This window comes from Erinaceus europaeus, chromosome 8 (genome assembly GCF_950295315.1).
Source record: "Erinaceus europaeus chromosome 8, mEriEur2.1, whole genome shotgun sequence".
Classification (NCBI taxonomy): Eukaryota; Metazoa; Chordata; class Mammalia; order Eulipotyphla; family Erinaceidae; genus Erinaceus; species Erinaceus europaeus.
The window spans coordinates 67156633-67181958 of record NC_080169.1 but is presented as its reverse complement, the minus strand read 5'-3'; the positions used below and the strand labels follow the sequence as shown (position 1 = coordinate 67181958).

The 25326-nt window shown below is 36.1% G+C and overlaps 1 protein-coding gene across 5 annotated transcripts in view; it reads left to right on the top strand.

Annotated features, from left to right (window-relative positions):
- Positions 1-25326, top strand: part of CD36 (CD36 molecule) — a 106745-nt gene that overhangs the window by 44197 nt on the left and 37222 nt on the right. For 4 of the 5 annotated variants that reach the window (XM_060196333.1, XM_060196331.1, XM_060196328.1 and 1 more), the window contains 2 exons: positions 20944-21032; positions 21460-21674. In XM_060196333.1, coding sequence (XP_060052316.1) covers positions 21555-21674 — 120 coding nt within the window. In that variant the 5' untranslated portion in view covers positions 20944-21032; positions 21460-21554. Of the gene's footprint in view, positions 1-9334; positions 9479-20943; positions 21033-21459; positions 21675-25326 lie in introns of those variants that run through there. The other variant, XM_060196329.1, reaches the window with a different exon arrangement.

The window sequence follows — 25326 nt, the reverse complement described above, 5'->3', positions numbered from 1 at the left end:
CTCCATATCTTGTGTATGCAACCTGGAAAAACAATGATGTTCTGAGTGTATTCATTCTAAACAGGAAAATGCTGTATTATTAACAAAAGGAACTTTACAGAGAACATTTAAGTGTTGTTCTCAGACAACAGAAGCACTTCAATTCAATTTGTATCTTTACTCAACAACTTGAGGTATTGTGGAGTAGGTCAAATCTGTTTACGTAAATGCCACAACTGTAGGACTTCCTCCCTAGGAGTTAAGAAAGCAGGTATGCCCTCACAATCTCTGAGGACAGGTGAACTAATCAAGCAGTGTAAAACCAGCATGGCTAGTAGTTACTTAAGAGTGGCATTCCACAGCAGTTCAGATCCTATAACCTACTGCTTATTTAAATCTCAAATCCAAACATAAAAGTGACAGGAATCTGAAAGGGAAGGCAATAATTAAACATGATTTGAATCTTTGGCTTCTTGTTGGAGAACAATGAAGATGACAGACTTTTACATAAAGATTCCATCGGTGCTGCCTAAATTTAACTAGTACATTTAGAAGGGTGGAAGATAACTTTCTACTTCACCATAAGGTAAATTCTTTATCAACTCTTGCTCTTGCCACATAATGTGAAGAAATGTAATGTGCAAGTAAATTGTCAGGGCTAAAACTGACCCATAACAGGTTGAGTGTCTCTATTATTCAAATTTTAGGTTTTGAAATTATAAAGAGAAGGTTTTACTCACTGACTCACACCCCTTAACAACTTCTTTCATTGAAGCAGTTATGTCACTATCATAGAGCCACAGGAGGGAGCAGCCCTAGAAGTTTTGCTAATTTACAATGCTATGAACTGATAAGATATTTATCTTGTGCGTTACACATTGGTAGCATAACACTTTCTTTCAGTGTTGAGTTTGGTGTTTATGACTTTCAGAATCTACTCAAGAACATGTAACATTGAAAAAAGGAAAATTAAATTATCTATAGATACCTAGTATTTTCAGGAAAATATATGCTTCTGGAAATATATATGTATTATACAAACTGCTCATTACCTGTTTTCACCCTCTCACCCTAACAACTATAATTATCATAACGTTTCCTTATGTTTCTTGGTATCATTGTAATGTTGACACCCTCTCAGAGTGTTAGCTCAGTTCTACAAACTGTTCAAGTAAAGATTAAGTCTGCCAACATTTTTTAGATGGATTATGACATTTGCATATTATCTGGTCCTGCCCACATGAAAATTTTCTTCATATACCGAGGCACTTGCTCTTTAATCATCCTTCTTCATGCAGTTCTTACCATGGCTTCTATTAAAGATATGGGTAATTTTATTTTATATTTTAAATGAAATAGCTTTGCTTCATTCTTGAACTATATATTTAAATCTAAACTTCTTGTAACTTGATGATTTTCATTTTGTCTTTAATAATGTCTTTGAAATTTTCATTTAAAAATAGGATCAAAGAAGCCTCAATTTCTGTTTTGGCTGACATTATATTGTGTGTCTGCCTTCTGTGTTTGTTACTCTTTTCAAATGATGGAAAGTATTTTCTTTTATTCCTGCATAGGAAGTCCCTCCTCGACATATAAATCATAGAGAACATACTAGTGGTTTAATACTCTTGTAAATTAATGAGATAAGAACTGCTAAATATAGATGTGCACACCCATATCTGTAATTATCTGTGTACATGTATGCATAAATACACATGGATGTCTGTGTTTAAGTTTATGCAATAATTTCCATGGTTAGTTATCTACTAAATTAAAATGATTTGCCTTGTGATTTGACATTGGTAATTAATATTTTGAGATAGTTTATAGATCATTAGAATTGAATTTCATTTTATTTAACCTCAAAATAATGATGTTGACACAGAATATGTTCACTGCTAATCCCTTTATTGTGTTCAGATATAGTTTTCCTTTCAATGTAATATCAAATCATTTAAAATGGCTATTCAACAAATATGTGGTAATACATACCTATACTAAGTATTGATCAAGAATATTTTCCAGAAAATAATATAGTCTCTTTATTCAGCCTTTGTGTGTTTAAATCTTTGTTTTGCCATAAATTAGCTATATGACCTCACATAACTGTTTAAAGTTGTTTTGTTAGGTGTTAATGTATGTCAGAAAGGCAGCATTTGTTGAACTTTTTAGTTTGATACCTGGTAGTTAACTGTGTCATTGTATCACTATTATAATTTGTTTTTTTTAATATATATATGTATATATATATATATATATATTTGTTTCCTTTTGTTGCCCTTCTTTCATTGTTGTAGTTATTATTGTTGCTGTTTTGATAATCGTCGTTGTTGGATAGGTTGTTGGATAGGACAGCGAGAAACAGAGAAGCGAGAAACGGAGAGAGGAGGGGGAACACAGAGAGAGGTAGAGAAAGACACTTGCAGACCTGCTTCACCACCTGTGAAGCGACTCCCCTGCAGGTGGGGAGCCAGGAACTTGAACCAAAATCCTTATGCCAGTCCTTGCACTTAGTGCCACCTGCGCTTAAACTGCTGTGCTGTGCTACCGCGGACTCCCTACTATTATAATTTGTAAGAATTTACATAGCCTTACAATTTTAAATTGCAAGATATGTTATGCTGATGGGGTTTTTGTTGTCGTTGTTGTTGTTAAAATGCCAAACTGTTAACAAAGTAAGTTACATTAAAAAGTCTAACAGTGGTCTGGAAGATGGAGCAGTGGTAAAGCATTAAACTCTCAAGCATGAGTTCCTGGGTTCAATTCCCAACAGCTTAGAGTGATGTCTGGTTCCCCCCCCCCTCCTCCTATCTTTTATCTTTAGTAAACAAATAAAAATCTTTAAAAATATAGCTATTAAATAAATGCTGCATAGAGTTTTTAATACGTTTTAAAATTTTACTCTGTTATTGGATTTCATTTTCAATTTAAGGGTATAGGTGAACTCAGTAGCTACCCTTTTTGACATAAAGGAAATTTGCAATATGATGATTATGTTTTTCTCAGTCTACAAATCCTATTATTGTTAACAGCATTGTGTGCAGAACTTGGGTCATATGATTTCTCTTCTAGAATTCTTATAATGCATCTAGCATCTGTTTCTCAAATATGTTGCAATATATATATTACTCAACTTACTCTTCCTCTTTTATTCACATGTTAAGTACCACTAATCAGCTTATATAAAAACATTTTACAAAGAAATTTTAAACCACAAAATTGTTGCAGAAAACATTATTTTTCAGGCCTGGAGAAACAGCATAGGTGTTATACAAAAGACTTTCATGCCAGATACTCTGAGGTCCAAGTTTTAATTCCCAGCTCCACCATAAGTCAGAGCTGAGTAGTACTCCAGCCTCTTTATCAGTATATCTCTCATTAAAATAAAATAAAATAAATTGAAAAAGAATTTTTTTTCATAGTCTTCCTATAGAGGAAGTCTATCAAAGCATAGCAGATACTTGAAAGGAAATGACTGAATTTAATGGCATAAAAACTGAAAACCTCTAATTTAAAAATAGTTTACAGTACAGTTGTGACAAATGGATATAATTTATCACCTCCCCAGGGTAGGTGTCTGTAAAACATATTCATCATTAACCCAGGTACTTTTCCACCATCATGTGCCAGCACTCCAGTGTCCATTCCACCATATAAGTAAGTGGATACATAATTAATATTATTGAGTGAAGTGATTAAGTTGGACTTGAAGTTAAATTCTTCTGAGGAAAAATAATCATTTAAAAATAAAATGTGAAGTCATTGTTTTAAAACTGTAAGGTATTAGAAGGCCAATATGCTATATGTTAGGCTCTATCCAAGTCACACATAACCCTATCACCACATTGAAATGTCCCTCCTTTTTTCCCCCTCTCTCTCCAGGTACTGATGGAACTGGAGATCAGAGTCCTCTTATTTTCTTTCTCCTATCCCTTCTCCCCCACTGGGAGTATGGATCAACAATGTTTTGGGGGTGCAGAAGGTAGGAGTCCTGGCTTCTGTAATTGCTTCTCTGCTGGTCATGGGCATTGGCCGATCGATCCATACCCCCAGCCTATCCTTCCCTAGTGAGGTAGAGCTCTGGAGAGGTGAGGTTCCAGGACACATCTGTGAGGTTGTCTGCCCAGAGAAGTCAATATGTAATCATGACAGTGTCTGCACCTTGGTGTATGGAAGATGGCAGTATATGAAGTGAAACAAAATGGTTAATAAACAGGAGCCAAAAGGTAAGAGAAAAGCAGATGAGATTAGGGACTTTAGGGTGGAAGGAAGCTAGGGAGTCCATTTTAGGCATATTTCTAGAGGCCTACAACTAGCATACTTTTTGCTTGAGTTTGATAGCTAATATGGAAACCCACCTTCCCAGAGGTCTGTCCCACTAAGGAAAAAAAAAAAACAGGCTTAGGGTGTCAATTGATCTGTGAACACCCATGTCCAGTAGAGAACCAGTAACAGAATCCAGATCTCCCACCTTCTGCACACCATAAAGTTCTTTGGTCTGTATTCTCAGAGGGATAAAGAATAGGGAAGCTTTCAAGGGAGGGCAAAGGATACAGAACTCTGGTGATAAGAATTGTATGGCATTGTACCCCTCTTATCCTACAATCTTGCCAATAATTATTAAATTACTAATTAAAAAATAAAAATATATTGTCTGAGAAAATGATGTCAGAGTGGAGAGAAGGGCTAGAAAGTTGGATTTGGGGAGAGAGTAGCTCCCACTCTTGAAAAAAAAATCTATGAATTAACTATTTACCCCCAATCACTTGACCCAGGGCATATATATTTAGCTCAAGAGCCTGTATAACCTCTAAGTCCCTATTGGTCTGAGCTCTCAGATCATGGTCACATCTGGGGACATCACAGGATTCACTCATCTCAGGACTAGTCTTTCTTGAGTTGCAGGGCAAGATATTCTATCCTCTTTTCAGAGACTGGAGCAGTCCCTACCATAACTGCTTTATGGTGAGGGCAAGGTCCTGGGAAGGCCCATAAGAGGGTTTATAATGACATTCCTAATGGAAGTGACCAGTTCAGCCTCTTCCTCTCTATCTCCTCCTTCACTCTCAAGTTCTGTCTCTACCCAAAATAAATGTAATAAAATATATTTTTAAATCTATTTTTTAAAAACAAGAAAGTAGATAATCACTTAACTCTATATACCAAAATTAACTACAAATAAATTAAAAATTAGATGTTAGACATGAAACTATAAAATACATAGAAGAAAACATAGATAAAACACTTCGGGACCATATTAGCAAAGGTGTGTTTAGTACATTATCTTTTTAAAAAGGAAAACACAGGGATTGGATGAAGGCACCCCTGATTGAGCACACACATTGTAGTGCTCAAGGACCCAGATTTAAGTCCCTGATTCCCCCACATACATTGAATAAGCTTCACGAGTGGTGACACAGTTTTGCAGGTGTCTCTTTCTCCTTCTTTGTCTAACTCCCTCTCCTCTCTCAATTTCTCTATTCAAAATAAATTAAATAAATAAAAAAACACCACAATTATTTACTATGAAATGATAGTGCCATTTTTGTAAAACTCTTACTAGTGACTTAACTGTTTTATAAAAATAAGATTTTATGGGGATAAAGTCATACCCAGAGAGTGTGTATAAGTAACCCTGCTATCTACCAAGTGTGTAGCATTTTTTGTCTTATCATCAAAGTACATATTTTTCTCTAGTTCTAAGTACTTGGTTGTAAATTTTATCCAGTGATGAGATTTCATGTTTTAGTGTGCTAAGAAACTGATGTCTGTGGGATTAACAATTTAGCAGCTGCCTCTGGGGATGTAAATTTGATTTTTTGGATGGCTCATGGGAATTTGTGACGTTTTCCTCTACAGAGATAGTCCAAGAATTTGAACAGCATTATGCTGATTAAACACTAGTCCAAGTAAGATCACTTACACTATCACTATCTAGTCTTATATGAATATTTTTGAACTACTATTTTCTATCAGTGCTTATATTTTATTGTGTTTCAACTGTCTTTTAATATTCTTAAAATACGCTCTTTCCTGCTAGCACCTGGAACCTGGTGGCTGAAAAGAGCCAGGTTATTTTAACATACAATTTTAACATACAATTTGTTTGATCTTGTATGTTAACATTGATCAAAGGCTGGAATAATGCAGATGAAGAGCTGAGGGGTACTCCATTTTGTAGATAGCTAGTAGGCATATTTTAGTTATATTCCAAAGGGCCTGTGGCTATACTAGGTTTTTTTTTTTTCCCCTGAACCTGAAATCTGATATACAGGTGGATCCAAGTTATTGTCTGGAGAGATGATGTCATGGCTGGAAAAGGTACAGAAAGCTGGAACAGGGAAGACAGTAGCTCTTTAATATGGGGAAGGGGTATAAATATTGTTGCCTGTAAACCCCATTGATGTGATTTGGTCTGGGGCCCATATTCAGCTTAGGAACCTATGTGACTTCTGCATACCTGTAGATCTGAGCTCACATTCTATGGTCATGAATAGGAACATTCCAAGAGGCCCCAATATCAGGACTCATCTTCCTCAGATGTAGCATAGAGTATGTTGTCCAGCCTCCAAAGGGAGGCTAGAACATTCTCTACCGTTGTTGATCCAAGTTGAGGGAAAGGTCCTATGGGGGACCTACAAAGGGGTCTACTTTGTTGTTCTTGATAGAGATGACCGGTAACAAGGCGAAAGAGATTTATTTGAGGTCTAGGCCCATCTTGTCTGATTGGGAATCTTAGGACTCTCCAAATAGGGCCCTAGCTGATGGGTGGCCTGATAGTGACTAAAGAGTCATCATTAAAGTATGCCAGTCTCTTGTCCTTATTCATCTTTTGCAGTCCTTGTTTTGCTAAGGTTAGCTTTGGAATGAGTGAGATAACTCTAATCGGAAGTAGGTGAGGAGGGTATTTAACTCTAATTAGATACTGTTTCATTAGAAACTTTATACTGACTCACTGCAGACTATTGTATACTTTTGCTTTCAGTATATATTTTGCCCTAATTTATGGATACATATGGACATATGCTCTATACAACCCCAATGTGTCCTGGAGCTCTGCTTTACCAGAGCCCCACCCTACTAGGGAAAGAGAAAAGCAGGCTGGGAGTAGGGATTAACCAGTCAATGCCTATATTCATAGGGGAAGCAATTACAGAAGCCAGACCTTTCACCTTTTGCATCCCACAATGACCTTGATTGAGACCATACTCCCAGAGGGTTAAAAAAGAGGAAAGCTATCAGGGGAGGGGATGGGATATGAAGTTCTGATCGTGGGAATTATGTGGAGTTGTACCCCTGTTATCCTATGGTTTTGTCAATGTTTCCTTTTTATAAATACAAAAATAGGCTCTTTAAAATAGATCACATCTGAACTCCTGTATTCATGTTAGTGAACTGTTTTTTAATTGTTTTTGATGTGTGTGAGTGTGTTAGAATTAAGGGTAAAGAAAATATAGCAAACTCCTAAAAAATTCTTCTTAAAATTTTATTATGTTAGTTATCCCTGCCTGCTTTTTTTTTTTTTCAGTTGTCATCAAGACTATAGCTCCCAGTTATTTTATTTGATAGGACAGAGAGAAATTGAAAGGGGAGGGAGTGGAGAGAGGGAGAAAGAAAGACACCTGCAGGCCAGCTTCATGATTGTGAAGTTTCCCCTTTGTGGGTGGGGAACAGGGCTGGAACCTAACCAGGGTCTTTACATATCACAGTGTGTGCACTCAACTAGATACAGAACAGCCGGGCCTCCCAACACTATGTCTTTTTAAAATAACACAACCAAGATAAAAGGTCACAGTTATAAGAAATATTTTAAAGCTCTCTTAAACTCTGCCAGTTATTTTAAATAAAAGAATAAATCATAATACATTTTCCCACAGCCATTTCTACTTTATTCTAATTAAGTTCTAAATTTGGAAAAATGATCCCAATATGTCTGAAGTATTTTATATCTTATAATTAATTTTTACATAAATGTCAGTAAAAGAAGGGAAAAGAAGGCAATGTTGAGGGGACTGGTAGTGCAGCAGGTTAAGTGCACAGACCAGCATAAGGATCCTGGTTCGAGCCCCTGGCTCACCACCTGCAGGGGGATCACTTCAGGAGCTGTGAGGCAAGTCTGCAGGTGTCTATCTTTCTCTACCCTCTCTGTCTTCCCATCCTTTCTTGATTTCTCTCTGTCCTGTCCAACAACAAGGACACCAATAGCAACAAATATAAACAAGGACAACAAAAGGGGAAAAAATACCCGTTAGGAGCAGTGGATATTCATATGAACTGAGGCAATAACCCTGGAGGCAAAAACAAACAAACAAACGTTTAGGAAAAAGTGGGTTCTTTTCCATTAGTAGTGGGCTGCCAACAATTTAAAGGATTCAGAAGCCCAGAAGGGAAAGCAAAAGCAGTGATAAGGCCTGGTTTAAAGATGATATAAGCAACTGAATATATTTTTGACTGGTATAGCTAGGTAATTTTATTTCAAGGTTGACTTAGAGTCATTCATCCAGCTGACCTGTCTGATAGATGATATTTAAACCTCCTAAACATTTAATTTTCCTCAATGATTCTGAGGCTTTCTATGCAAAAATGGAGTTTCAATGTTTCTGGATCGTGTCAGGCCTTCTATTTTTGTTAAATCTAATAATAATACATTTCTTTTAAAGATACTTACTAAATATATTTATTTTAAAAGGTCATTGAAATGGTGATTCTATATAAGTATAATTTATAGTTGTATCTTGTCTATTGAAATTTAACTTTTTGGTTTTTATAGAAGGATTTTACTATGTTCATGAAGCTTCTGTAAAACAAACAAAAATGATAAATAGTCTTAAAATTCCAGCTAGAACAATAGGCTATTTCCTTTTTGTAAGTCTGTTTGTCATCCTTGTTGATTGACAGAGTCTTTAACCATTTTCAAAATTATTCATTTAATTACAGTGAAGATTAATACTTAAAAAGTGCACTTTATTAAAAGTTTATGAAGTAAATTGTGTAGGCTAAATCATGACAGTAACTGGTTAATCTCCTAGATTTTACAATCTGCCCACATACTCATTTCATCATCTGGAATAATGATTGTGTAGTAGCCCAGAATAGTTTAGAAGCAACTCAACAAGTAAGTTCCTTTTGCCTTGCTGGCCTCTAACTTACTTGGATGAGATTTAAAAAAAAAAAAAAAAAGCCACTGCTGAGTAGCTCAGATATAGGTGATGGGTCTTTACTAGATTATAAAAATAAACTCTATGAGCCCTACCCAGAGGGTGATGTGTGAAGCTTTCTTTTCCTTTAAAAAAAATTTCCCTGGCAACAAATCACTTAGTGGATTCTGACGTAGTCTTTTTTTTTTTTTCTTTCATTCTAAGCATATTTAAACTCACACACTTTATGTAAGGCAGATTTTAGTGTAGTCCTTTTCTCCAGAGTACCATTTGGTCCAGCTAAGAACTTTCTGTTCATATGGTGGAACATTTGATTGAAAAAATCCTTGCCCTTTTGAAAGGTAAGTCAGATAACTTTCCTTAACATAAGATGATCAGCAATATTCTACTTTCCAAATGATAGAAACTGATACTATTAAATAAAGTATCTTAAGAAGTTACATAAGAACAACAAAAAGCAGTGAGTATTTTCTTAGTCACTAGCTTTACTAAAAATTGGGCTTTTGTTTTCCGAATTACCAGTCATCCTATATTTTATGTTTTTAAAATTATTTTAAAAAATTGTCTGAAGACTAATGGTAGCTCATTTTTTGTGTGTTTAAAAATCTTATTTGGATTATAATCCATTTTAAATATTAACAAATTATGATGTATAAACATTAATTTATTAATATTTAAATTAGTTGTGATTCAATTTGGATTTTAACACATTTATTGTATAATTTGGTTACATATAGATGATTTTTTTTAATTCAAATTATGAGTGCCTATCATAAATGAAAATTATTATAGTGGAATCAGTTATAAATGTCTTCCAGTCTTATGTCAGTATGCAATCATTAATCACTTACTATTTTACAATTATTGGTTTATCTAGTTTTTTTTATCAGACTAACAAATTGGTTAGTGAAAGTGATGTTGTCTATATTGTTGTTCAGTTTGTATTTTGATATGTTCTTATTAGAATTTTAAAGGAAAAAGATTTTGTAATTGCTACTATGGCAAATTATATTAATTCCAAATGATTTAATTAGTAAGTGAAAAATACATAAAACAAGGTAGCAGACTAAGCATAAGCCAAATATAATGTTTCAGACTAATTACAGAGATCTTCACAAATATTAACAAATTATTTTCTTAAAATGTAATGTTAGGTTTAAAGAAGGTTGGGTTGAGGGAGATAGCATAATGGTTATGCAGAGACCTGAGGCTTCAGAGTCAGGTCCAAAGTTTCACATAAGCTGAGCTGTGCTATAGGGAAAAAAGAAGTTTAAATTATGGAAACAACTTTGGAAATTTTCTATTATAGTTGTAAATAAATATATAACTGTAAATGGCATAAATTCTCTAGAGTAAATCTCAGTTTCTGAAATTGTCAAATAACATAAGATTATTATGTACTTTTCAGTCTTTGTGTTTTTAATGTTTAATCTTAAAGAAATATTGGTTCTTAACATACCAAATCCCCAAAGAATGCAAAGATAATGGGATTTAAATTTTTTAAAAAATAATAATAATAAATCCACTAGGTTTTATGAAAGAAAAAAGTGTGGGGACCTTTTCACTGACCATAATCATTATCAAATGAGAGCAAAAAAAAAAGTTCAGATGTATGAGATACATGATGAGATAACAGATTAGCCTGAGGAGAATTCACAGTATCATTTCCAGAGATCGTGGGTGGAGTGTATTCAAAATTTCAGAAATTGACCTCTAGGTAGAGTTGCCATCCTAACCTTTAATATTTTTTTTCTTAATATTTAACTAAACTTGTTTAAGTTTTGTCTTGTGATTTCTTTTCCTTAGAAAAACTTGCAACTATTTTCTGATTCAATTATAAGATGTTTACCAAGCCATCAAGGCTAAATGTTTCAGGGAGCATTGTGCTAGGCTAGTAGGTGTTTTTCTGCTTGCGTGTTAGTCTAAGTGCTTGTTTATAAAAAGAACAGATCATCCCATCAGGTTTTATTGTAACCTAAGTGTTTTTATAAATAATCATCCCCATTTGTAAAAATTACACAAATTTATATATATTTAAAATATTTAAGCTATCTAAAATGAATACTACTGATATGGTTATCCAAAATAACATGCTATAACATTTTGAAAGAATAAGGCCTATAATAATAAACACATTTATACAAAACTCCATTTAATATAAACATTTGAAACTTTTTTGATGTGTGATCTACCCATTTTTATGTTTGAATAAGAAACTGTAGTAATAGGAATGTGTATTGCACCTAATCTTCCTTGACTTTAGAGCCTAAACCTTAACTACTTCAAAACTTTTAGAAACACTTGCTTGTGGGCCCTAGTGGTGGCGTACCCGGTTGAGTGCATATATTACAATGCACAAGGACCTGGGTTCAAGCCCCTGGCCCTTACCTGCAGGAGGAAAACTTCACAAATGGTGAAGCAGGGCTGCAGGTGTCTCTCTGTCTCTCTCTCAGTCACCCCCTTCCCTCTTGATTTCTGGCTGTCTCTATCCAGCTTATTTGTTTATGAAATGGAAGGAGAGGCAGAGAGAGATAATCCTCCTGAACAGAGTGTTACTCTTTTTTTTGTTGTTTTTAATTTATTTTTTATTTAAGAAAGGATAAATTAAAAAAAACATAGGGTAGAAGGGGTACATCTCCACACAATTCCCACCACCCAATCTCCATATCCCATCCCCTCCCCTGATAGCTTTCCCATTCTCTATCCCTCTGGGAGCATGGACCCAGGGTCCTTGTGGGTTGCAGAAGGTGGAAGGTCTGGCTTCTGTAATTGCTTCCCTGCTGAACATGGACATTGACTGGTCAGTCCATACTCCCAGTCTGCCCCCCCTCTTTCCCTAGTAGGGTGGTTCTCTGGGGAAGCGGAGCTCTACGACACATTGGTGGGGTCTTCAGTCCAGGGAAACCTGGCCTGCATACTGATGGCATCCGGAACCTGGTGGCTGAAAAGAGAGTTAACATACAAAGCCAAACAAATTGTTGAGTAATCATGGACCCAAAGGTTGGAATAGTGGAGAAGAAGTGTTGGGGGGGGGGGTACTCACTGCAAACTCTAGTGTACTTCTGCTTTCAGGTATATATTTTTCACTTGTTTATGGATACGTGTGAACATATGCTCTCTCTCACAGAACCTGGTGTCTATCTAGGTTTTGGGACTTTGTTAGAAAGTGATCCACCTGGGATGGAATTAGAGAATGCTATGAAAGGAAAGGTCTCACCCAAGTAATGAAGCTGAAGGGTTGTCATTCCACACCTGAAGTCTCTGGACACAGTCTGAGCTGAAGCATGTTGAAGTGGCAATCGTTGCATTGATTAGGTTGCGATCGGCTGATGCAATATTATTTGACATGGATTGGGAGAGGCATACGGGAAAGTGGGCCCTATCTTAAGGTTCCAGGACTGGGAGAAATATAGGCTCTCTAGTGGAGATGTGAGGTTCCTGCTGTCTTAGGGTTCAAAAAGACCATGGATAGTTAATGTTATCATCACATTATTTGGTAATTGGGTTAACTTTGAAAAGTCCTGTTAGGGTTTGCTGTATAGTACCCAGTATCTTGTAAATAGCTGTGCCACTGGTTGCCTCTGATCTACTTGGTCTAGGCTTTTGAGAAAGTCCACATATCAGATACACTCAGTCTGTGTTTTAAAAACTCCGAGACATACAATTAATTTTTCCCCTCTCATATTAATTAACTAGTGATTTATATGACTACACTTACTAGGAGTGTACATAAACACCATTCCTACCACCAAAAGACTGTGTTCCATCCCACCCACCCACCCCCACCCCCCACCGGCCCAGGAAGCAGCATGTCTACCCCTCACCACAGGACATGATGCCAGGATCAAACTCAAAACCTCATGCTTGTCATTTGGATGCTCAAGTCACTTCACATCATCTTGGGAAGTGTTTGCAACTACTGCAGATTCCATAGTGCCATACTGTCAATGGTATAATTTGAGATAGAAAAGATGTAATATGAGGACTGGGTGGTAGCACAGCGGGTTAAGCGCACATGGGGAAGCACAAGGACCAGTTTAAGGATCCTGGTTTGAGCCCTGGCTCCTCACCTGCAGGGGGATTGCTTTAGAAGCGGTGAAGCAGATCTGCAGGTGTCTGTCATTCTCTCTCCCCATCTCTGTCTTCCCCTCCTCTTTTAGTATCTGTCTGTCCTATCCAACAACAACAACAGAAGCAATACAATAATAATAACAACAACACTGGCAACAAAATTGAAAAAAAAAAAGGTCTCCAGAAGCAGTGGGTTCATAGTGCAGGCACCGAGCCCCTTCAATAAACCTGGGGGCAAAAAAAAAAAATGTAATAATATACTTGTCCAAGAGTCAAGATTAGCTCTACAATATTTTGTTTAAACCGATCTCACTATAAGAATCATTTCACGACTCTAGTCTTACAGATGCCTACAAATATGTTTAGCTTATCAGTCATGAAGGTAGATAGAACACAAAACTTTTTTAAATTAAAATATTTTTTATTGGGAGTCGGACGGTAGCCAGAGGGTTAAGCGCACGTGGCTTAAAGATCCGGGTTCAAGGCCAGGTTCCCCACCTGCTGGGGAATCGCTTCACAGGCTGTGAAGCAGGTCTGTAGGTATCTTTCTCTCCCCCTCTCTGTCTTCCTCTCCTCTCTCCATTTCTCTCTGTCCTATCTAACAACGACGACGACATCAATAACAAAAATGATAATAACTACAACAACAATAAAAAAGGGCAACAAAAGGGAAAATAAATAAATATTAAAATTTTTTTAATATCTTTATTTATTTATTTAATAAAGACAGCCAGAAGGAAAGGGGTGATAGAGAGGGAGAGACAGAGAGACACCTGAAACATTGCTTCTTTATTCTCAGTGCTTAACCCCTGCAGGTGGGGACCAGGGGCTTGAGCCTAGGTCCTCCTGCATTGTGCTCAACCAGCCCTACACAAGTCTTAAAAGTGTCAGGTCCGCAGTCCAGATCCCTGATACTATATCTGTTCTAGTGTTACTCTAGTCATTCTCTTACTGTAGCTGCTCTCTCCCTTTGTAAATTGAAGAAATAAACACAGGCTTATTTCATAAGTATTTTCTGTAGAATATAGGGATATATATGCCAGATTATTATATAAACTTCAAACAATAATTTTTGAGAATCATGATTTACTGTATTATTGACATGATTTATGGCATATATTATATGTAAAAGATAACAATAGCTTCACAATAAAATATTTTGGATAATTTTTTTTTATTTACTTCTTTTCTCAGGCAGGGAAGTTTTTGATACATAAGTAGTTTCTTATTTTCCTGTTGTAGGTGTCTGCACACCACTCCCACACCAATTTAAGTCTCTCTTCATCATTGTATCTTGGGAACCCGATACCCTTCCCTCTCCTGGTCTCTGTCCAATCAGAATCTTTTGTTTTGCTACAATTCACGTTGACCAATCAAGCTTTATCCCATGTTTCCTTTTTTTTACCTTGCTTCTTATGTACCACCTTAACTACCACTTATGAGATCACCCAATATCTGTTCTGTCCTTTATGACTTATCTTACTAAAAATGATCCCTTCAGTCACATCCACAATATGGAAAAGGAGACTATTTTGTCACTTTTAACATCTGAGTAGTATTCCATTGTGTATATTGACCACAACTTTCTTAGTCACTCTTGTGTCATTGGACATCTGAGTTGCTTTCAGGTTTGCACTATTACAAACTGTACTGCTATGGACATAGGTGTATATAGATCTATTTGGCTAGGGTCGCTTTGCTTGTTTGTTCATTTGTTCATTTGTGTATGCTTTCTTTAAACAGATCCCAAAGAGACAAACTACTAGATCACAGGATAGCTTCATTTATAGTGTTTAGAGGAATCTCCAGACTGTTTCCCACAGAAGTTGAACCAACTACTTACATTCCCACCAGAAGCATAGAAGTGTTCTACTTTCTCTACCTCCTAATCATCACTTGTTGTTTATGTCCATTCTAATACATGACAGTCATATGGGTGTAAAGTGGCATCTTATTGTTATCTTTATTTGCACTTGTCTAATAATCATGACTTTGAATTTTTTTTTACATCTATTGTTCATTTGGATCTCTTTTTTTATTTTTTTACTTATTTATAAAATGGAAACACTGGCAAGACCCTAAGATAAGAGGGGGTACAATTCCTACCACCAGAACTCCATATCCCATCCCCTTCCCTGGTTTTAACTCCATGGGAGTATAGACCCAGGCTCACCATGGGCTCAGAAGGTGGAAAATCTGGCTAGTTTTGTTGTTGTTGTTTTTATGAGCCTGACATCTGATATGCAGGTAGACTCAGGTTATTGTCTGGGGAGATGATGCCATGGCTGGACAAAGGTCTAGAAAGCTGGATCAGGGAAGAGAGTAGCTCCCAAATATGGGAAAAGTGCATAAATATTGTTGACTATTTGATCTGGGGCCCGTCGATTTGATCTGGGGCCCATATTCATTTCATATGCATTCTGTGGTCATCAGTAGTATCATTCCGAGTTGCACCAATTTCAGGATCCATCTTCTTCAGTTAGGAGATAGACTATGTTATCCAACTCCATTTCAGAGGATGGAACATTCTCTACCATTGTTGATGCACATTGAGGATCTCTTCTTTAGTAAAAAAATTTATTCATATCATTTCCCTATTTTAAAAATGGGGTTGTTTAATTTTTTATTGCTGAGTTTTGTGAGCTGTTTGTATATTCTGGTTCTTAGCCTTGTGTCAAAAATATGGCATGTAAAGACCTATTGAAATTATTTTTTACAGAGACATTGAGTTCTGTGGGAAAGTGAAAACCCAAGTAAGATGCAACTGCAAGGGGAAAGTACCATAGTTTCTGCCCTCTTTGACAAGAATACCCTTACTTTTAACTGTATTTATATAATAATTTGTATAAAATTCAATTTGAAATAATAGTTTTATTTCTAAATATTTGACATGCTACTGACCTAGTGACCTCTCTTTCCATATAATGCAACATAACTATGTTTAAGTTATTGATTTATATCTATTCAAGTAACTTAAACTTAAATAGCATCTTAATCATATCTGGGGAACCCTTGTTTTGTAAACACATTAGTTTAGTCTAAGGCACACTGGCAAAATAGATCACCAGAAAGATCGTTTGCTTTGCCATTCATGCAAACCTGGTTCCTTCCACACTGGTCCTGTGATGTCTTTCCCTCTCTCCCTCTGTTTCTTTCTATCTGAAAACACTCATTGAAAAATGGTGATGTTACAGCAATAAAAATTAATAATAATAATAATGGTGTAAGGTAAGAATATGAAGATTGGCATGGCAGGTGGCTCAATTTGAGGAGCAGTAAAAGAGACCATAGTGATGAAATTTCTTTCAGCAGTCTGGTAGGGGCCGTACTGGCTTGTGCACGTGGCAAAGCTGCAATATATATATTTCACTGGTCTTTCCTTTCCTCTCTCTCTCTGTAATCTCTAAGAAAAAGAAAAGCAAGTATTGTGCTCAATGGATTGTGGTAGAAAAATATCGGCACCTTAGTAGTAGGCATGATATGGCAATACAAATTATGAAATGGTATGAAATAGTATATCTGAAACATACATGAGAGCTGGGTAGTGGCACACCTGGTTAAACACACATGTTATTATAAGCAAGGATCCAGGTTTGAGCCTCCACTCCCCAAGTGCTCAAGGGAAGTTTCAGGAGCAATGAAGCAAGTGCTATAAGTATTTCTCTGTATCTTTCCCTCTCCATCTTCCCTTTCTCTCTCAATTTCTCTGTCCTACTAAATGAAGAAAACAAACAAACAAAAGGGAAAAAAAAGATGAAAGGAAGGGGAAATAAAGGTCTGTACGGAGCAGTGGATTCCTCGTGGCAAAACAAACAGACATACATAGTCTTACAAACCAATGTTATCCTTATAAAAAAGAAAACCATTAAGTGTGAAACACAATTTTAACTTGATCTTTAAGATTTAAGACAAGACTGAGAAACTATACCATTTCTCTGAAATAAACTTAAGTAGAAAAACTACTGCATGGAATGTGTTGTGTAGGATGTGAGGATGATCTGTTCCAGGGTTGACTTGAATGTGTTGTGTAGACTGAACTTTTCTCTTATGTACTCAGAACATATCTTACATAGTGTGTTTGACTCTTCTAGGCCTCAGGGGAATAAAACAAATTGTTATGTTGTAATATACCAACCACATTGATAAAAGTATAAGTATAATAACAATGTTTACTTATTCATGGTGTCTAATAGCCAGGAACCTAAAGGTAAACCCGGTGGTGCAGTGGGTTAAGTGCACACGGTAAGCGCAAGGGTCAGCATAAGGTTCCTGGTTCTAGCCCCCAGCTCCTCACCTGCAGGGGGGTTGCTTCACAGGTGGTAAAGCAGGTCTGCAGGTGTTTATCTTACCCAACCCCCCACCCCATCTTCCCCTCCTCTCTTGATTTCTTTCAGTCCTATCCAACAGCAATGACAGCATTAATAATGATGATAAACAACAAGGGCAACAAAAGGGGGAAATAAAATAAAATAAAGATTTGCGGTCTTCATGTTGGAAGACGCTAGGCAGTCTATTTTAGGTATATTCTAATGGGCCCATAACTTTATTAATTTTTGCCTGGGCCGGGCAGCTAACATGCAGGTGGGATAAAAGTATTGTCTGGGCAGGTGATGTCAGAGTTGGGAATAGGATTGCTTTTCAGCCACCAAGTGGCAAATGCAACCATGATGCCAACCTGGCTTCCTTAGGCAGACAACCTCACCAATGTGTCCTGGAGCCCCACCTCCCCAGAGCTCTACCCCATTAGGAAAAGATAGAAACAGGCTGGGAGTATGGACTGACCGATTAATGTCCATGTCCTGTGGAAAAGCAATCACAGAAGCCAGACCTCCCACATTCTGCACTCCATGAAGATCTTTGGTCCATACACCCAGAGTATGGAATCCTCTAATGGGAGGGACTGGATACAGAACTCTGGTGATGGGAATTATATGGAATTGTACCCTTCTTATCCAACAATCTTGTCAGTCATTATTAAATCACTAATAAAATAAATTAAAAATAATTACTCATGATGGCAATGCACTATAGATAATAAAGTAATGTCAACTATCTTGCTGAGTATAAGAGAAAGTAAAAGCTTACATCAACATACAGATATAAACCAATTGAAAATTTGAAAAGGTATATGAACTCAAGCTCTTGTTCAAAATATTGTTACATGGATAGAGTTATCTTTGATTCCCTCAAATCTCTGATTTCATAGAAAAAATTTATTCTGACCAACTGTAGACTAGTAGTGCGATTTAACAGAATACATTTCTTAAAACTTTTCTTTGATGAACTTGCTTCAACAGTAATTAGGTGTATGCTCTAGAACACTTTGGTTTTAAGTTCAAAGCTGACATTGCCAAAGCTATCTATTGCTTAACATATCTGAGTTCAAGGTCCATAGAACTCCTGTTAGTAAAATTTCAGCTTTAAAAATATACAAGAAAACAAATACTGACTCCTAAGTTCATTGAAAAGTCTTCCCCTTGCAGAAAACTTTCTGTAGTACATGAAATTGCTTAAATAGAAGAGACATATTCAGCAATAAGAGAGATTGATAGCTAGATTATGATACAGTGCCTAGAAGGGGCAAATATGTGTACATGTATCTGATTGAGAACCAACACAAATGTAAGTTTTATTTTATTTTTTTTGTCTACCAAAATTTCAAATGACATTAATATTGAGAGATTGTTAGTGATAGTTATTTAAAGTTTAGCTAACCTTCTAAAAGATATAAGGCTTAACACTTGAGTATTAAAAAAAATCAGGTTAATGGATTTATGTAAACGTAACTAGAATTTGACATTGAAGAGTTTCTGGCACATATTTTTTCTAACTGATTTTCAAAGTCATAGTGTTCAACAAATATTCTTCTAGGCCATCGTAAGGGTTTTAAGTACAATGTTAAGTGTCAATGAGAAGTTCCTAAGTCTTAATCCAGGGTCCTACTGAAATTGTAGTCACTCTGTTATGTAAGAATGCGATAAAAGATCCTTTTCAATTAAATTAATACTACTAATCTCATCACAATATCTTATTATAACACGAGGAATTCCATGTGTAGAGAGATTAATTGGTTTCTAATAGTTGCCTAACAAGTGGCAAGTTAGGTTTTAATTTGTCTTTAGTAATTATTGTATTTTGTTTGCTACACCAGATATAACTTGAAAATGAAAATTAGGCCATAGTCTACTGAAAACCTTATTTAATAAGCTACACTGAGTATAATTATTTGTTTAAAGTTACAGAACAAGAATTTGCTCACATTTACAGAACAGTAATTACTGTTTTGTGTTATAAGGTTCTGGGGAATGAACCTTGCATATACATAGTAGTGCTGAAAGGCCACAGTAATTTCAAAATCAACTTGTCCCATTTATCTTTCTCCACCTTGGGAAATTAAATATGTTAGTTATTTTCTTACCAGTATATGCTTCGTTATGTAAATAATATTTTTTAAATAAATGTTTCCTTAGATATAAATTAATAATCAAATCCTGAATGGTACTTATGGTGAAACATGACTGTAGAAGGAAATTTTGAGATCATAACAAAATGTAACTTTTATATTACACTTACAGCATTGATAAAATATTGTGTGACTATATTTTCTGTAGTAATCTAACATTTCTGTTTTCCTTGGTCACTGGCATTTTGAAGCAGGGTTTTTTTTTTGTTTTTTTTTTTTTTTGTAATCTACAAAGCATTTTCTGTTTATTATTGTGCATTCAAACCCCTTTTAAAGATTTAAAAAATGTATATATTTACTTTTTATTATTGGATAGAGACAAAGACATATTGAGAAGGAAGAGTAAGATAAAGAGTGAAAAAGACAGACAGATACCTGCAGTCTTACTTAAAGAAGCTTCTTCCCCGCAGGTGGGGACCAGGGGCTTAATCCTGGGTCCTTGCTAACTAGAATGTATGTGCTTAACCAGGTGTGCCATCACCTGGGCCCCCCATTCTTAAGATCTGTTTTTGAGTGAGAGAGACACACAGATGAGTGTATTGTTTGGCTCTGGCATATGTGATACTAGGATAATACCTGGAACAACAGGCATGCAAGTTCTGTGCTCAACATGTGAGTTATTTCCTGGCTCTCAAATACATTTTTTAAAAAAACTCTTGCAACCAAAATGTTCAACTGAGCATATTTTTTAAATGTTACTCAGAAGTAAATTCTTATTAATTCTGAACTAGGATTCACTAATTTGACATATTACTTTCTTCAATTTTTATGTAATAATTATCCACTATATAAAGATATAAAAGTAAGATTGATTAGGTAAAATTTATAGTAGCGCAAACTTATTGAGTGAACAAATGTGTCATGAATCAAATACTAATGATAAAATGAGAATTATTGCATTGGAAGATATATAAAAAATAAATCTTTGAGGATAGTAATCAAACCATACCAAGCATTATACATGTGCCATTGTGTATACACAATGTATTACATCAAATTCTTTGTACTTACTTTTATTTTTATTGGCATCAAATTCTTTGTACTTTTATTCTGCTCAGAATTCATTTTTTTTACTTGAAATTGAAAGTAAAGTACTTCAAAAATTTTAGTACCTTATCCACTTTTTAAGGCAATAATAATGTATTCATTTATTCAGAACTCATGAAAAAGGCATATTTTATAGTAGCAATTATAATAGTGATGGAATTAAATAGCATTCTAATGTTATCCTGCTATAATTTTTCCATTTCCATGTTTATTTTGTTTTCACAGATAGCTTATAATGACTATAAGAATTGATTCTTTCTGATTCTTATCAAGTCATTTCCTGTGGAATTCATAATTTGCTGTTTGTGAAAAAGGTATGTTAAAGAAAACATCTGTTATAAGTACCATAGTATGGAAGACTGTGATTGGGTGGAGTGTAAAAGAAAGAGAGAGAGAGAGAGAGAGAAGATTTAACTGAGTGTTCTAGAATGAGGGATGATAAGAGAATAATGAATAGATAAACATTTACTTCTTAGATAAGATTACTTTATGTTAATTATTCATAGGAAAGTAACTTTTTAAAGAATTTAGCATAAAGATTTTATATGGCTATATATATTATTTCTACTACTGGTAAATATCAAGAAAGGGGAGGACTAGAAAGCCGGTTTCATAAAACTAAAAGGAAAGCATCTGTTTATTTACAACTAGCAAAATAATCGGTCTCACTTGCGTGTTTTCTTTGTACTTTGATCTTTCAATACTAATATTTAAGCTTCTGTTTTATGATCTCTTCCTAAGGATAGAACCAGAGTTCTTACCACCTTGAAACATACCTTGAAGTTTAAAAGAAGCAAGTTTGAGACTGTGACTTTTTTTTTGCTAACAAAAAGAAAATGGGCTGTGATCGAAACTGTGGACTTATTACTGGTGCTGTCATTGGTGCAGTCCTGGCTGTGTTTGGAGGTATTCTAATGCCAGTTGGAGACATGCTTGTTGAGAAGACTATCAAAAAGGTAAAGAGAGTTTAAAAGGTACACTTTGTCTTTATGATTCATTGGTTCTCTCTCCTGTCCTTTGTTGTATAGAGTTCCTTGTGGATATGTTTTTTAAATTTATTTATTTATTTTTCCTCAGGGTTATTGCTGGGGCTCGGTGCCTGCACCATGAATCCACTGCTTCTGGTGGTCTTCCCCCCCCCCTTTTGTTGCCCTTGTTGTGGTTATTATTGTTGTTGATGATGTTGTTCATTATTGGATAGGACAGAGAGAAATGGAGAGAAAAGGGGAAGACAGAGAGGGGGAGAGAAAGACACCTGCAGATCTGCTTCACTGCTTGTGAAGTGACTCCCCTGCAGGTAGGGAGACAGGGGATCGAACTGGGATCCTTAGTCTGTTCCTTGCGCCTTACGCCAAGTGTGCTTAACCTGCAGCGCTACCGCCAGACCCCCTTTTATTTTTATTTTTTTATTTATAAAAAGGAAACATTGGGGAGTCGGGCGGTAGCTCAGCGGATTAAGCGCAGGTGGCACAAAGCACAAGGACTGGAGTAAGGATCCCAGTTCAAGCCCCTGGCTTCCCACCTGTAGGGGAGTCACTTCACATGAGGTCTGCAGGTGTCTTTCTCTCCCCTTTTCTGTCTTCCCCTCCTCTCTCCATTTCTTTCTGTCCTTTCCAACAACAACGACATCAATAACAACAATAATAACTACAACAATAAAACAACAAGGGCAACAAATGGGAATAAATAATTTTTTTTATATTTATTTTATTTATTTATTCCCTTTTGTTGCCCTTGTTGTTTTATTGTTGTAGTTATTATTGTTGTTGTCGTTGTTGGACAGGACAGAGAGAAATGGAGAGAGGAGGGGAAGACAGAGAGGAGGAGAGAAAGATAGACACCTGCAGACCCGCTTCACCACCTGTGAAGCGACTTCCCTGCAGGTGGGGAGCCGGGGTTCGAACCGGGATCCTTATGCCGGTCCTTGTGCTTTGCGCCACCTGCGCTTAACCCGCTGCGCTACAGCCCGACTCCCCAAATAAATATTTTTTTAAAAAGATTAAAAAAAAAAAAGATTGACAAAACCATAGGATAAGAGGGTACAACTTCACACAGTTCCCACCACCAGAACTCCTTATCCCATCTATCCCCTTCCTGATAGCTTTCCTATTGTTTAATCCTCTGGGAGTATGGACCCAGGGTTATTGTGAGGTGCAGAAGGTGGAAAGTCTGGCTTCTGTAATTGCTTCCCCGCTGAACATGGGTATTGACAGATCGATCCATACTCCCAGCCTGCCTCTCTCTTTCCATAGTGGAGCGGGGCTCTGGGGAAGTCGAACTCCAGGACACATTGGTGGGGTTGTCTGTCCAGGGAAGTCTGGTTGGCATCATGCTAGCATCTGGAACCTGGTGGTTGACAAGAGAGTTAACATACAAAGCCAAACAAATTTTTGACCAGTCATGGACCTAAGGGCTAGAATGGAGCAGATGAAGAGTCGGTGGGGTCTTCTATTTTGTAGATAGCTAGTAGGCATATTTTAGTTAAATTCCAAAGGGCTTGTGGCTATACTAGTTTTTTTTTTTTCTTCCTTTTTCTTTTTGCCCCTGAGCCTGAAATGTGATATGCTGGTGGATCCAACTTATTGTCTGGGGAGATGATGTCTTGGCCAGCAAAAGGACTAGAAAGCTGAATCAGGGAAAAGAGTAGCTCCCTAATATGGGAAAGGGGTATAAAGATTGTTGACTGTAAATTCCATCAATTTGATGCAATCTGGGGCCCATAATCAGCTTAGTGTATTTTTGCTTTCAGGTATATATTTTGCCCTAATTTATGGATACATGTGAACATATGCTCTATCTCACGGGACCTGGTCTATATCTAGGTTGTGGGACTTTGTTAGGAAGTGAACCTCCTGGAATGGAATTAGAGAATACCATGGAAGGAAATGTCTCACCCAAGTAATGAGGGTGAACGGTTGACATTCCACGCCTGACACCTCTGGACACAGTCTGAAGTGAAGCATGCTGAGTTGGTACTTGTTGCATTGATTAGGTTGGGATCAACGGATGCAATATCATTTGGTATGACTTGAGAGAGACATGCAGGAAAGTGAGACCCACCCCAGATGTTCCAGGACTGGAGGAAATATAGGCTCTATAGGGGAAACTCAAAGCAGGACCTGACTAAATGGAGTAGGGCAACAAAGTAAAAACCCTGAGTTGAGGGTAAGGGTGGATGTTTAGCTATATGGGGCAATGGGGGGTGGGGTGGGATGGGACACAGTCTTTTGGTGGTGGGAATGCTGTTTATGTACACTACATATAAATAGTGATTTATCATATAACTCACTATTTAAGTAATATGAGGGGAAAAAAACTGATTGAATGTCTCAAACTTTTTAAAGCACAGACTGAGTCTTTTTAATACATAGGCTAAGTCTTTGATGCGTTGACCCTCTTAAAAGCTTAGTCCAAGGAGAACAGAAGCAACTGGTGGCATAGCTATATGCAAATAATGTCAAAGGACATAAAATATGGAGATGGTGTGCATGATACAGCAAATCCTAACAAAGGGATTTTTCAAAGTTAACCCAATTGCCAAACAATGTGATTATAACAATAACTATTTATTGTTTTTTTAAAACCTTAAGATAGCAGAAACCTTGTGGATATTTTATGGTAACTAGCAATTTTGTTTCTTCAATACTAGAGAACTCTACTTGGTAGAGAAATGTCACAGATATAATGGACATTTAGCATGATTGAATTACTATCAATAAACTTAATTAACTGAAAATATCTAAATTCTGATATAGAACTACTTACAAGTATGCAGGTTAGTAGCAAAAATTGATACTAGCTAGGTCATACAGTATATTTATATGCTTTTTTGAATGAGAAATTAATATGTTTTGTGAGGATACATTTATGAAAGCATTCACACCTTGGTTAATGTTGAAAAAGATAAAATCATGTCACACATTTATTTATAGAGTTAAACACAATTATGTAATACTGAAGCAGAAGTCATTGGTAAAATGATTAAGATATTTTATTTTTGGTACTCATTGCTATTTATTATATTTATAAGTGTGTTCTAGGGAGATATCATAATGATTATTCAAAAAGACTTTCATGCCTGAGGCACCATAGGTCCCAAATTTAATCCCTAGGACCACTATAACTGAACTGAGCAGTGCACTAATTAATAACAATAATAATATATCATGATAAAATAAGTAATAATTATTTCCAGCTTAAGAATCTATGTATTAGACTATTAGAAACTATTTTAGGACTCTTATGAAACATATCCCAGTATAGTTTTAACTAAAACTGGAGCAATTTCTATAGGGGATAATGGGGGATAATAAACTATAATTCACTGTACAATCTACTTTCTTCTTGCACTCACTGATTTCAGTGGCTAGAGATAGCAAAGACCAAATCTGCTGAAGTCCTAAGCTAGGGATGGCAACTTGATATAGCTTCAGTTGAAGGTTTGAAAAATGAAGCTGCCAAGAAAAAGAAAAATGAATAGCAGGGACTATTGTGAATTTGAGAGTGGATGCTCTGCCAGAAGACATGTATTTTTTTAAAACAAAATTCTGGCCAAATAAAACATACCTGAGTGTTGTCTTTAGTTCTTAGTTAGGTTAGGTTCCCATG